At 40.2% G+C, this 14,821-nt stretch overlaps 1 protein-coding gene across 2 annotated transcripts in view; it reads left to right on the top strand.

The window, feature by feature from the left end:
- CUL1 (cullin 1) overlaps nt 1–14,821 on the top strand; it is a 104,950-nt gene that overhangs the window by 45,721 nt on the left and 44,408 nt on the right. For both annotated transcript variants that reach the window (XM_017862405.1, XM_017862404.1), the window contains exon 3: nt 12,639–12,813. In XM_017862405.1, coding sequence (XP_017717894.1) covers nt 12,639–12,813 — 175 coding nt within the window. The remainder of the gene's footprint in view (nt 1–12,638; nt 12,814–14,821) is intronic.

Below are 14,821 nucleotides of genomic sequence, written 5' to 3'. Positions count from 1 at the left end.
TTTTGAGACGGAATCTCGCTCTGTCGCCCAGGCTGGAATGCAGTGGCCGGATCTCAGCTCACTGCAAGCTCCGCCTCCCGGGTTTACGCCATTCTCCTGCCTCAGCCTCCCAAGTAGCTGGGACTACAGGCGCCCGCCACCTCGCCCGGCTAGTTTTTTGTATTTTCGGTAGAGACGGGGTTTCGCCGTGTTAGCTAGGTTGGTCTCGATCTCCTGACCTCGCGATCCACCTGTCTCGGCCTCCCAAAGTGCTGGGATTACAGGCTTGAGCCACCGCGCCCGGCCGCCATTGTAGTAATTCTTAAATCTTTCTGCCTTTTCTGTTTTTTGTTTGTTTGTTTGTTTGTTTGTTTGTTTTTTGAGATGGAGTCTGTCACCCAGACTGGAGTGCAGTGGCATGTTCTTGGCTCACTGCAGTCTCTGCCTCCTGGGTTCAAGTGATTCTCCTGCCTCAGCCTCCTGAGTAGCTGGGATTACAGACATGCACCACCACGCCCAGCTAATTTTTGTATTTTTAGTAGAGACTGGGTGTTTGACCATGTTGGCCAGGCTAGTCTCAAATTCTTGACCTCAAATGATCCACCTGCCTCGGCCTCCCAAAGTTCTGGGATTACAGGCATCAGCCATCATGCCCAACCCTTTCTACCTTTTTTGATATAAGTGTTTGAAAGTATAAATTTCCTTGTAAGGATTTTTAGCCTCATTCCACAAATTTTGATATATCATATCTTCATTATCATTTAGTTCAAAACTCTTTGACCTTTGAATTATTTGGAAAGATATTGTTTAGAAATACTGGATTTTCCCGGGTAGCTTATTGTTACTACTTCCTAATTATAATTCCATTTTGATCAGAGAACACGCTGTATAATTTTAGTCCTTTTAAATGTATTGAAACGTGTTTAATGGCCCAGATAAAGCCTATCTTGGTGAACATACCATGCGCTCTTAAAGAATGTGGGTTCTGCAGCTGTTGGCTGTAGACAGTGATATGCTGGAGCTGGATCAGATCAGCTTGCAGGAGATGATTGTGCCCATCTCTCCCCAGCTCCCTGTGTGTGATATTGTCCTGTTGGTAGTTTGCATCTGCCATGGTGGGAACCTTACACAACAGACATCTACAAACGCTACGAATCAGGGCTTTTTGTTTTTTCTTTTCTCTTTTTCTCCCCACTCAGAGAGCCAATTTACCAGTATACCACTGGGTGTAGAATGTTATACCTGCCTGTTAAGTTATGACTTAAGGTGATTGATAGTCTTAACAGATCATCCAAGTCGTGATTGATATTTTTCCTGTGGTCTGGTTGCTGACAGGAATGTTGAATCTTATCCTGTGATTGTGAAATTGTCTCCTTTACCCTTTAATTCTGTCAAATTTTCATATATTTCAGGCTGGGTGTGGTGGCTCACGCCTGTAATCCCAGCACTTTGGGAGGCCAAGGCAGGCAGATCACCTGAGGCCAGGAGTTCAAGACCAGCCTGGCCAGCATGATGAAACCCTGTCTCTACTAAAAATACAAAAATTAGCTGGTCATGGTGGCGGGTGCCTGTAGTTATTCTGGAGGCTGAGGCAGGAGAATCACTTGAACCCAGGAGGCGGAGGTTGCGGTGAGCCGAGATGGCACCACTGCACTCCAGCCTAGGTGACAGAATAAAACTCCATCTCAAAAAACAAATTTTTTTTCACATATTTTGAAACTCTGTTGTTAGATAAAAATACATTTGCCAATATGTCTTTTAAGTACATTTATTATGAAATGTGTCCCTTTTTATCCCTGGTAGTAATTTGTTGTCTTGACAGTTATAGCTTCTTTAGCCTCTTCCTATGCTTAATGTTTGCATGATAATCTTTTTCCATCCATTTGCTTTCAACCTATATGTATTTTTATATTTAAATTGTGTCCCTCATGTCAACGCATAGCACGGTCTTGCTGCTTTGCCCCTTCTGACCATCTCTGTCTTTTAATTGTATTTTTAGCCCTTTAACATTTGTTGTAATTATTAATAGATTAATTTTAGGCCTACCATTTTGTTAGTTTTTTTCTCCCCTTAAAAATTTTCTTTGTTCTTGCTTTCACCCTTCTTTAGGATTATTTGAAATTTTTTTATAGTTCCTTTTTTAATGTATTTGTTGGTTGTTTAGCTATACCACTGCAGAGTGTGTGTGTGTATAAGAGAGAAGAAGGAAGAAGGAATAAAGAGATTGCTCTAGGGATATAGTACACATTTTTCTTTCTTAACATTCTACTTAGAGTTAAGATTGTATTACATCATACCAAATGTAGAGGAATTGTAGTTGTATAGTTTCATTTACTACCCATCCCTCTCCTTTATATTACTTGTACATATGTTTCTAAAGCCACAAGACGATATTATAAATTTTTGTTTTAAACCATCCTTTGTGTTTTAAAGAATTAAGAAAAGTATATTTAGCCAGATATTTACTATTTCTACTGCTCTTCATTCCTTCCCAAAGATGCAGCATTCTATTGTAGTGTCAATTTGCTTCACCCAAAATGCAGGTCTGTACTATGAATTCCCTTCGTTTTATTTTACCTGAAAATAGCATTATTTTGCCTTCATCTTTGAAGGATATTTTCACTGGCTATAGAATTACATTGATTTCTTTTTTTCTTTCAGCATCTTTTTTTCTTTCACCACTTAAACATGTTATTGCCCTGTCTCCTGACCTTTGTAGTTTTTGATGAGAAGTTACTGGTCATTTGAATTCTTTTTCTACGTTATGTTATTTTCGCTGTCTGCTTTCAAGATTTTTCCCCCTTTGGTTTTCTAGCAGTTTTAATCTTTTTTTTTTTCCTCTCAAGAGTTGATCATTTTTGTTGGTCTGTCTTCAAACCCATGACTCTTGTCTTTATTTTGCTGTCAAGACCATCCAATGAGTAATTTATTCTAGATTTCCTGGTACTGCAGTTCTAGAATTTTATTTTGTTCTTTTCATGGTTTCTATTTTTGTGCTGCAATTTTCATTGATTATGAACATATTTTTCTGTATCTTTGACTATAACTATGATAGTTGCTTTAGAGTCTTTGTCTCCTAATTCCAACATTTGGGTCAACTCCAGCTGGTGTCTGTTGATTGTCTTTTGTCTTGAGAGTGGATCTCATTTTCCTGTTTCTTTTACATCAACAATGTTGGACTATGCCGTTCCCTTCTTCTGACACTAGGCCACCTTTCAGTATACACCTCCTTTTGGTGGTTCTCCGGTGCCTTCAAGACCATTGTTTTAATATATTTTCCAGAGTTTATCGTTATTTGCCTGAAATGTGGTTAGGTACTTTGGTACTAAAATTGGAATCATGGTTTAAGTAATTGAAAGTTTTAAAGGCTCTACAGTGGCTATTAGGATGAAGATGGAGTGGAGGTAGGGGGTAGAAAGGAGATGTGTCCTCTATTTGCAGGAAATCCACAAAACAAGCATATGATTTAAAGACATGTACATATCCAGCTAAAAATGAAGAGCTAAGTCTAGAAACAGTAAAAGATGGTTCCCACTATGGGTGGGGAGGGTTGGATCATAACGCTCTGGCTTGTTCTTTAGCTATTTTGCTTGTTTCATCTCTTCAATTTAGACATAAGTTGAACCTACATTGTCATAAGCAGGAAGTCTCCTAACCACTATCATCTAATGCTTTCCATTCCTGACTAGGTAATGGTGAGGAGTGATGCTAATTTGAAAATGAATGTGGTGTTAAACTGAGTAGAAACTTTAAAACAGCTTTTAAGAGGTGTTGGTTTTGTTTAAATTGTGCCTTTCAATCTGTTTTGTGAGGCCCCTTGCCTGTGTGTGTGTGTGTGAGGTCTCTGAGGGGTGGGCTTGGAGGAGGAAGTAATGGTGCGGAGGGGCAGTGTTCTGGGCACTGAGCTTTCCTCCACAAAGAACACTTGGTGAGAATGAAAGGATTCTGTGGGCACAAGTTTCAAACCCGTAGCCCTGCTCTCTAGAAGCAACTGCTACATTGATTCACTGATTCAAGTGCATCGCAAAGTCAGTGCACATAGTACAGTAGTTGGCCAGGTATCAGTGATGACCTAGTCATCATCACTGCATCAGTGCACACTGGAGTGCAGCCTTGTTGTTTCCATCAGCAAATCATTTAAGGACCGCTGCAAGAATCTGCCCTGAAAGAACAAACCTTTGGATATCAAGAAAGCTCAGGATCAGGCTTAGAAAGTGGATGGGCGCAGATCAAGAGAAAATCTGGAATTAGTCTTGGACTACTACTAAGAAGTGCTAACACACGTAGTGGCTCAGAGGACTACGTTATATGGAAAAACACAGACATCCTTAGTAAGAGTCATAATGATTCAGAATGGACTCTGTGTAAAAACATTTTGGCAATATCCTAGCCGATCTATTTAGCTTTTCTTTATCCACTTGCAAGGATATTAGGATAAATCTGTTTAAGTCTAAAACAGGTGATTCTTTAGTAAGTGAAAGTAAAAATTCCATGTGATGAAAGTGCATTCTAATTGGCAGCATTTTCTTTACTTAGTGATACTTAATGATACATGTTACGATTGATGTCTTAGCTGAAATTTGATAAATATATTGCAGTCTTTTTCACCACCATCTATTCCATGACGTTAAAAAACTGCGTACTCTATCTGTCTTCAGATGGATCTGACAGTGGGTTTAACTGATTCCCTTTGTTTGACAAATACCTTGTTACAAGTTTTTTGCCATTAGGAGCAATGCTGTGATAGTTTGCTAGCTAAGTATTTGTACACTTCCGTGATGATTTCCCTGTGATAAATGCTTATGAATACAATTGCTGTATCAAAAGGAATGCACTTATTGAAGGCTTTTGAATATTTCCAGATTTTACTTCAGAAATGGTGTAATTGTGTACACTCTTACCTCAAGCACATGGAAGCTCCCATTTTCCTGCACTTTAGCTATCGTTGGGTTTGTTTTTTAAAAAACCTTTGTTAATTTCGTAGCTGGGAAGCAATAGATTGCCAAGGAACAGAAGTCACGCTGAACTAAATAACCTAAAACATCCTGGAACCAAGTACCAAAAACTGGGTGCTGTGTGAAATACAGCAAAGTGTAGTGCTCTGCACAGAAGTAAGAGGGAATTCCCAGGCGTCTGAAGAAGAGAAGAGAGCTAAAAATGAAGGCACTAACCATTGTGAGCCTCCGTGTGGCAGCATAAGGATTTGAGCAAGGTAGGCTGGCACGGAGGGTCACACAGAAAAGGAAACAAAGCCTTATGCCTGGCTGGGAGGGGCTGGGAGCTGACGTTTCCATGGAAACCTGGAAGACAGAAGCCTAAATACCCTTTAGTGTGTAGGTGAACTGAAAAAAATAATAATCGACGTACTCTCCCAGGAAAGCAACTAGTAAAGGATTTAAGCTGAGCTCTGGATGTAAGGAGAGTGGGGGAAAGTCTGTCTTTAGAATAAAGGAACAAAACACTATGGAAAACAAGACAGGTTTTTAAAAGAGAAATTCTATAAACGTAAAATGAAGTCATTAAAATTAAACAGTAAATCTGACACAACTGAAAGAGAATCACTTAACCAGAGACAGATCAGGAAAAATTAGAAAATTTGAACAAAGATAAAGTGATAGAAGATCGTTGAAGACTTTCAACCGAGGTATAGAAGGTAACATGAAAATATCTCACATACTCGTAATAGAAGAGCTAGGAGAAAATAGGGGACCAGAAATATTTGAAGAGGTAATAGAATCTTTCAGAATTGTTGTAAGGCAAAGTGGGCATGTCATATTTTAAGGTAATTAACCATTTCGAGAATGTGTAACTCCAAAATAAAACAAGAGCTATAAGGGAACAAGTAAACTACCATTCCAGTAGAAGGGGAAAGGGAGGAAACCAGAAATGTAGAAAAAGAGTTAAAATAGATAATACAAAATAGGATGGTAGAAATTAATCCAAATAACAGTATAAAACAGTTTACCTAAAACCAAACTCATCTATCAGATATTATTAGACTCAGTTTTTTTAAAAAGTCAGTTATGCTGCGGTGGTTTACAGTAGACACACCAAAACACAGAAACAAAGGTTGAAAATAAAGGGCTGGAACAAAGACTTTTTTTTTTTTTTTTTGTGACGGGGTCTCACTCTGTCGCCCGGGCTGGAGTGCAGTGGCCAGATCTCAGCTCACTGCAAGCTCCGCCTCCTGGGTTTATGCCATTCTCCTGCCTCAGCCTCCCGAGTAGCTGGGACTACAGGCGCCCGCCAACTCGCCCGCCTAGTTTTTTGTATTTTTTTTTTTTTTTTTAGTAGAGACGGGGTTTCACCGTGTTAGCCAGGATGGTCTCGATCTCCTGACCTCGTGATCCGCCCGTCTCGGCCTCCCAAAGTGCTGGGATTACAGGTGTGAGCCACCGCGCCCGGCCTGGAACAAAGACATTTAAGGAAAATTCTAACCGAAAGATAGGTATAATAATATCAGATACCATAAGTTTCTAAGGCAATATTGTTAGGAATAAACATGGTTACTTCCTAATGACAAAAGGTACAGGTTACCAGGAATGTAATTTCAAATATGTATATTAACACTGCCTCAAAATATGACATATTTTAGAGAATTATAAGAAAAATTGATAAAACTATTGGGAGATTTCACTAAAAATTTCCTGGTAATTAATAAACAGACAAATCAGAAACAATATAGAAGATTTGAAAAATAGAGTTGACCAGCTCTAACGGGTCCCTGTATCCAACAGAAATGGGCGTTCTTTTTAGGCACATGTGAAATAATGGCCTACGCTGTTCTGGCCCAGCAGAAATTACATACTTGGCAACAAGTCTCATCACATTTTAAGGAAACTATCAAAAAGATAACATTCTCATGTTTCTGCAATTTAATTTTAAAATAAAATTAAATTTTTTTGAAGGTAAAAAAAATACATTTTGGAAATCTAAACTGTTTAACTCTTAGAAGAGAATGAACAGTGGAAAAGAGAAAATATAACTGAATGATAAGGAAAATACATACACATAAGATTTATGTGATGCAGCCAAGTGGCATGTAGAAGAAACTCTAGTATAAGTTTTCATATACTTTTATATAGTATGAACATTTTATATAAGTATTTTAAATGCTTATTTTAAAAAAATTATAAAGTTAACCATAACAAGGATCTGTAGAGAAAAAGCATATGTAAGGAAAGAAGTCGGCCAGGCATGGTGGCTCACGCCTGTGATCCCAGCACTGTGGGAGGCATAGGTGGGCAGATCACCTGAGGTCAGGAGTTCGAGACCAGCCTGACCAATGTAGAGAAACCCCATCTCTGCTGAAAACATGAAAATTAGCCAGGCGTGGTGGTGTGCGCCTGTAATCCCCATTACTCAGGAGGCTAAGGCAGGAGAATCACTTGAACCCGGGAGGCAGAGATTGCAGTCAGCTGAGATTGTGCCACCACACTCCAGCCTGGGCAACGGAGCAAGACTCCATCTCAAAAAAAAAAAAAAGTAAAGAGGTACAGAAATGAAATAAAGATACAGTAATGAAAATTAAAACCCAAAATAGTTCTTAAAAAAGCTAACAGACAAGCGTCTGGCAAAATTAATGATAAAAGAATGGCTTTGAGGCGTCTCACCCTGCACCCATCTAAAACAGCAAACTTAATCCATAAATGCATGTGTCTGCTCCACCGACTGGCCGTTTCCCCTCTCTCTTTGGCCTCCCTACTCCCTGAGACACAACAACATTGAATTGAGGCCAATTGATAACCCCACAATGACTTCAGAGTGTTCAAGTAAAAGAGTTGCATGTCTCTCACTTTAGATCAAAAGCTAGCAACAATTAAGCTGAATGAGGAAGGCATGTTGAAAGCTGAGACAGGCCAAAAGCTAGGCCTCTTGTGCTAAACGGTTAGCGAAATTGTGCATGCAAAGGAAAAGTTATTGGAGGAAATTAAAAGCGCTGCTCTAGTGAAAGCACAAATGATAAGAAAGCGAAACAGCCGTATTGCTGATAAGGAGAAAGTTGGAGTGGTCTGGATAGAAGATCAAACCAGCCACAGCGTTCCCTTAAGCCAGTGCCTAATCCAGAACAAGGCCCTAACTCTGCAATTCTGTGAAGGCTGAGAGAAGTGAGGAAGCTACAGAAGGAAAGCTAGAAGCTAGCAGAAGTTGGTTCATGTGATTAAAGAAAAGAAGCCATCTTTTATAACAGTAGTGCAAGGTGAAGCAGCGAGTGCTAATGGAGGACAGCAAGTTAGCCAGAAATCTAGGATCATTGATGAAGGTGGCTGCGTAAGCAACAGATTATTTAATTATTTAATTTTGAGACAGACTCTGTCGCCCAGGCTGGAATGCAGTGATGCAATCTCAGCTCACTGCAAGCTCCGTCTCCGAGGTTCACGCCATTCTCCTGCCTCAGCCTCCCCAGTAGCTGGGACTACATGCGCCCGCCACCACGCGCCGGTAATTTTTTTTTTTTTTTTTTTGGTATCTTTAGTAAGAGACAAGGCTTTCACCGTATAGCCAGGATGTTCTCAATCTCCTGCGCTAATTTTTTTTTTTATTTTTTTTTTTTTTTGGTATCTTCAGTAGAGACAAGGTTTCACCGTATTAGCCAGGATCTCAATCTCTCTGGCCTCGTGATCTGCCCAACTCGGCCTCCCAAAGTGCTGCCAATTCTTAAAATATTGAGTCTTACAATTTTGTGTCCTTGTAGCCTCAGCCTGGTGATAAGCTTTCCTTGGGCCTCTTAACACAGAAACTAGAGCCTCTCACATCCTACACACTCTGGAGGCCTCTTGCCCCCAGGAGGGTCACACAGTCAGCAGCAGTTCCCTCTGTAAGTCTCACCATCCCCCACACAGCCTGCACCCCCAAGGCCTTCTGCCATGCTGGTGCCCTGACTCCCACTGCACATCCTTCTATTGGAAGGAGATGCCACCTGGGACTTTTTTTTTTTTTTTTTTTTAAGTTCTAGGATATATGTGCACAACATGCAGGTTTGTTACATAGGTATACATGTGCCATGTTGGTTTGCTGCACCCATTAACTCGCCATTTACATTAGGTATTTCTCCTAATGCTATCCCTCTCCCAGCCCCCCACCCCATGACAGGCCCTGGTGTGTGATGTTCCCCGCCCTGTGTCCAAGTGTCCTCATTGTTCAATTCCCACCTATGAGTGAGAACATGCAGTGTTTGGTTTTCTGTCCTTGCGAGTAGTTTGCTCAGAATGATGGTTTCCAGCTTCATCCATGTCCCTGCGAAGGACCTGAACTCATCCTTTTTTATGGCTGCATAGTATTCAATGCCACCTAGTGTTTTCATAGCTAGAGAGAAGTTAATGCTTGTGTCAAAGCCTCAGAGGACAGGCTGACTCTCTTAGGGGTGAATGTAGCTGGTGACTTTGTTGAAAGGAGTGTTCACTTACCATTCTGAAAATCCTAAGGCCCTTAAAAGAACTGTGCTAAGTCAAGCCAATGTGGTGGCATGTGCCTGTATTTTCAGCTTCACAGGAGGCTAAGGTGGGAGATCACTTCAGACCAAAAGTTTGAGGCAGTAGCATGCTATGATCATGTCTGTGAATAGCCACTGCTCTCTAGCCTGGGCAACATAGTGAGATCCTGTCTCTTAAAAAAAAAAAAAAAAAAAAAAAAAAAAAAAAAAACTCTACCTATGCCCTAGAAATGGATATTAAAACCATGATAAACCACAGTATGAATGCATGGCCAAGGTTATAGTCAATGAAAACTCATGCACTACAGGGTGCTGGACAGCCGCTTTGTAGCACCAAGTTGGCAACTCTTAATAATGTTAAACCTACCACTTTGGGAGGCCGAAGCAGGAGGATTGCTTGAGCCCAGGAGTTTTGGACCAACCAGGGCAACATAGCAAGACCCCATCTCTACAAAAAATTGTTTAAAAGGGCCTGGCAAGGTGGCTCACATCTGTAATCCTAGCAATTTTGGGAGGTCGAGGCAGGTGGATTGCCTGAGGTCAGGAGTTCAAGACCAGCCTGGCCAATACAGTGAAACCCTGTCTCTACTAAAAATACAAAAATTAGCTGGGAATGGTGGCAGGTGCCTGTAATCCCAGCTACTCTGGAGGCTGAGGTAGGAGAATCGCTTGAACCCAGGAGGTTGCAGTGAGCCAAGATCGCATCACTGCACTCCAGCCTGGGCGACAGAGTGAGACTCTGTCTCAAAAAAAAAAAAAAAAAAGAATATACGTCTCTTGTCACTTAGTATTTATGTGCTCCAAGAAACTTGTACATGTATGCAAGGAGACCTGCTAGTTTTATTCTTTGCAGCTTTGTAAATACACACAAAAAAGACACCTGCCAAAAGGACCATTATCAAGGTCCACCACCAAGAGAGTTGATAAAGTTTTGTAAATGTGTGTTACACAGTATATTACAGCTGTAGTTACGTCAAATACCATCAAAAACAAATGACAGAGCAAATGTACATGTTATAGTTTGTGTATTTTAAAAATGTAAAACATGGCCAGGCGCGGTGGCTCACGCCTGTAATCCCAGCACTTTGGGAGGCTGAGGCATGCGGATCATCTGAGGTTGGGAGTTTGAGACCCGCCTGACCTACATGGAGAAGCCTCATCTCTACTAAACATACAAAATTAGCCAGGTATGGTGGCACCTGCCTGTAATCCCAGCTACTTGGGAGGCTGAGGCAGGAGAATTGCTTGAACCCGGGAGGCGGAGGTTGTAGTGAGCCAAGATCACACCATTGCACTCCAGCCTGGGCAACAAGAGTGAAACTCCATCTCAAAAAAACAAAACAAAATGTAGGACATGTGAAATGTATTGGATATATATTTATCCAGCAAAATATAAAAACATAGGAATGATATATACCAAAACATGGTGGTGTTTGCTAGGGTAAGAGGAAGGAGTGGGATGAAAGAAGAGGACATAGTGCTTCACTTATAACCTGTAATATTTTATTTTCTCAAAAGTTGAGGGGGGCTATAGGTGGAATATGAGACAAGTGTGGGAATGCAGTAAGATCTGTCAAAACTGGGTCATGAGTATACAGTAGTTGCTTATTGTAATCTGTGATTCTCTGTACAATTGAAATAATTAATAAAAATTTTCATTGTTTTAAAATACAGTTCTTTGATTACTACCTAGATTGGTTGAGTATTTTATTAGATTTGGGAGCATTAGTATGTATTTATTTTACCTTTTAGATTTTCTGTGGTATATTTTGTTCATGTTTTCATAGAGATTCTTTTTTTTATTGCTTTAAATTACCTTAATTCATTAAAGATAGTTAGTTTAAGGTATTTCGTATTAATCTATAATTTTGAATTTGTTTATTTGTTTTTTTGAGACAGAGTCTTGCTCTGTCGCCCAGGCTGGAGTGCAGTGGCGCAATCTCGGCTTCCTGCAACCTCCACCTCCTGGGTTCATGCCATTCTCCTGCCTCAGCCTCCCAAGTAGCTGGGACTACAGGCGCGCACCACCACGCCCAGCTGATTTTTTTGTGTGTTTTTAGTAGAGACATGTTGTGGGAAGTCAGGGACCCCAAACAGACAGGATTTCACCGTGTTAGCCAGGATGGTCTCAATCTCCTGACCTCGTGATCCCCCCCATCTCGGCCTCCCAAAGTGCTGGGATTACAGGTGTGAGCCACCGCGCCCGGCCTGAATTCACTTTTTTGTATGACCTTACTTAGAAAGGGCCACTCCAACCTGAGAACAGATAAGTGTTCACATATATATTCTTGGTTTTACTGTTTTAGCTTGTATATTTTAAATCCTAATCCATTTGTAATATATTTTGGAATATAACATGGAATATTTAGAAATATCTTGCCTCACGCCATTTATTAGATAATCTTTTACCCACTGTCTTGACGTATCTTTATATAGTAAATTCTTAATTATACCAGAATATTGTTCTGTTCGGTTTTGTTGATCTTTCTGAGTAAGTATCTCTCCGTTCATTTTAGTCAATTAATAATACACGCAGATAAGCTTGTTGTATTGAAAGGATACAGCAGAACGTGATGGTTCTCTGCCCTGCCCGTCCCCATCTTCTCATTCTCTGCGCTCCCCCTGCAGAGGCAGCTGTTTTGCAGTCAGCTGTCTCTGCTGTGGTTTATCCATCTCTGTATTTCTCAGTAGTGTGTGGACACTGCTGCCATTGACTGATAAGTTTTAGACGTCTATGACTATTGTAATACAAGGACTTGACTCTCGAAGTCATTTTAAAATAAAGTTTGTGTTATTTCAATATTTAGAATGTGTGCCTCTGAAAAAGTTACAGCTGAGCATCATAACAGACAGTGCTTGTTGTTAGCTGTTTGCTTTTCCAGGAGTCAGTGATTGCATTTTCCTTTTGGGACAGTTTTCCACAAGGTCAGTCACACTAGACAATCTAAAAGGTCCAGATTTTTTTATTGGCAACCTCCCTCCTGGAATGTTCCCTTCTCCACCTTGGCAGTGTTGCTCTCAAGGCCTACCAAGAACCTTGTGAATGGGGCTTGTTGCCTTTTAGCTTTATGGATAGTGTGAATGGGATCTTTGTTCCACTCTAGTTTTTAACAGGTTTTGGTTGATATATTGGGAATGCATGGGTAATGAAATACAAGAAAATATGTTTATGTTAATGACCGTTAACGTCTGTGATATATGTTGGTTTCCTTAACTTCTCTCCAAGTCATGTTTATAACTACTGTACTAGTGTTCACCAGTCAAACCAAGCACGAGGCGCTGGAGTTCCTCCTTCTAAGTCGAAAAAGGGGCAGACACCTGGAGGAGCTCAGTTTGTTGGCCTGGAATTATATAAACGACTTAAGGAATTTTTGAAGAATTACTTGACAAATCTTCTTAAGGTAAGATGTTTCACATATACACTGAGTATTCATAACAGGATATTTTAAAAAGGAGTGAAATAGTGGTTCTAACTTGTTAAATCTTTCACTGTCATCTGTTATGTTTTAGACACTAATGTGGGTGACAGTGTTTTGCTATTGCATAGTCTTTTACCTACTGTGAATATGAAATCATCATAAACTATATTCTGGGTTTTTTTTTTTTTCGAGATGGAGATCTCACTATGTTGCCTAGGCTGGATTTTTGATTTCCTGGGCTCAAGTGATCCTTCCACTTCAACTTCCTGAGTAGCTGAGACTCTGCAAATGCTTACCACTGTGCCCAGCTCATTCTGTTTTTTTAAATTAGAAAGATTTGATAACCTTTTAGCATAATAGTCCCTTCCTTAAGTTACCAACCATTTTGGATTTGGTTGTTAGAAATGATGAACTTTTTTATTTAAAGCAAATACGTATTCATATTACCTACGTTTACTGTAAACCCAACGTGGGGTTCCCTATCAGGTGTATAAATAATTGTAAGGTTATTCAGTCTTGGAAACCATGTTTTTCAAATGTGATCTTGCTCTTTACACATGGTTGTGAAGTATTTTTTTTTCTTTTCTTTTCCCCTTTTTTTTTTTTTTTTTTTAAAGACAGGGTCTTGTTCTGTCACCCAGGCTGGAGTGCAGTAGTCCAATCGTAGGTCATTGCAGCCTCCAACTCCTGGGCTCAAACAATCCTCCCACTTTAGCCTTCTGAGTAGCTAGGACTACTGGTATGTACCACCATACCCAGCTCCCAGCTAATTTTTAAATCTTTTGTAGAATCAGGGTCTCTTTATGTTGCCCAGGCTGGTCTCCAACTCCTGGGCTCAAGCAGTCCTCCTGCCTCCGTCTCCCAAAGTGTTGGGATTACAGGTGTGAGCCACAGTGCCTGGTCATGACGTGTATTTCAAAACTGCTGTGAAGTTGTGCTCGTGACTAGGATGAGTTTCACTGTGAATATCCATTTCCTTCTAGCATAGGTCCCTCCCACTCCAAGCCTTTGGTTGGGCAGTGGTGGAGTCTTTTCCCCTTCATCTCCCGCCTTTTTCTTCCTTGGTCTTCATCCTTTGTAGCAAAGGCAGTGTGACTCCTTGTATCTAGCCACAAGATGAGCAAGTGGGTCCTTCATCTGGTTCTACACTGTCACAGAATAAAGATGTCTATACTCTCAACCCAGGGAAATTTGCAGGAACTCTTCTGTGTATATATTTTAAATATTTTTGATTTACACAATGTGCAGAAATTTCTGCGTGCTGCAAAATTGTTTTACCTAATTTATTTTTACAAGCTAATTGAAAACTTTAAAACATCACGCTAACAGACTGTATGTAGTTGGCTGGCCACAAGTTGTGACTAGTGTATTATTTTCATCTTCCTCACATGGTGTTTCTAAGGTCTTGCTGAAGCCACTGTTCTTTTTATTCATAACACATTGTAAAGTGAATGTTCTAATTAATTATTCTTTAGTACTAAAGTAAGAAACAGTATATTGTGCTAAGTAATAATGTTGATGACCATGCCATCAGTGATATTTTTGCATTTTAAAAAGGTCAGGTACCATCAACCAAAATAGCTTAGCTTTACATTTTAAAGTTCATTTCATATTATTTAAATTTAAATGAACAAAAAATTATGTGTGTCAAGAGATGATCAGGTTTTTACGTGGCTTCTTCGGTCACTCGTGTACCTTATACAGTTGAAGCTTCAAGTCTGTCGTAGCCATTTAGTTTTCACTGAAGACACTGAGGCTCAGAGAAGCCAGTGGGCTCGCCCCAGCCCTTCCTGCAGCCCTTCCGCCCCCACCTTCCTCTTTCGTGCTTCTCTGCTCCACACACCTAAATGGCAGTGCTGCCATACAGTGCCATTAATGTTTTTAAAGGGTAAAGCTTACTTTGGAGATGCCGTTCATCCCTAAGAAAAAATTTCAAGTTAGTCTCCTTCAAATAAAAATTCGTGACTTGAGTTTTGGAAATCTGGATAAA

Source organism: Rhinopithecus bieti, unplaced genomic scaffold, assembly GCF_001698545.2.
Source record: "Rhinopithecus bieti isolate Rb0 unplaced genomic scaffold, ASM169854v2 scaffold_64120, whole genome shotgun sequence".
Taxonomy (NCBI): Eukaryota; Metazoa; Chordata; class Mammalia; order Primates; family Cercopithecidae; genus Rhinopithecus; species Rhinopithecus bieti.
Note: the sequence above shows the minus strand (reverse complement) of the source record. Positions and strands in the feature narration are given on the sequence as shown.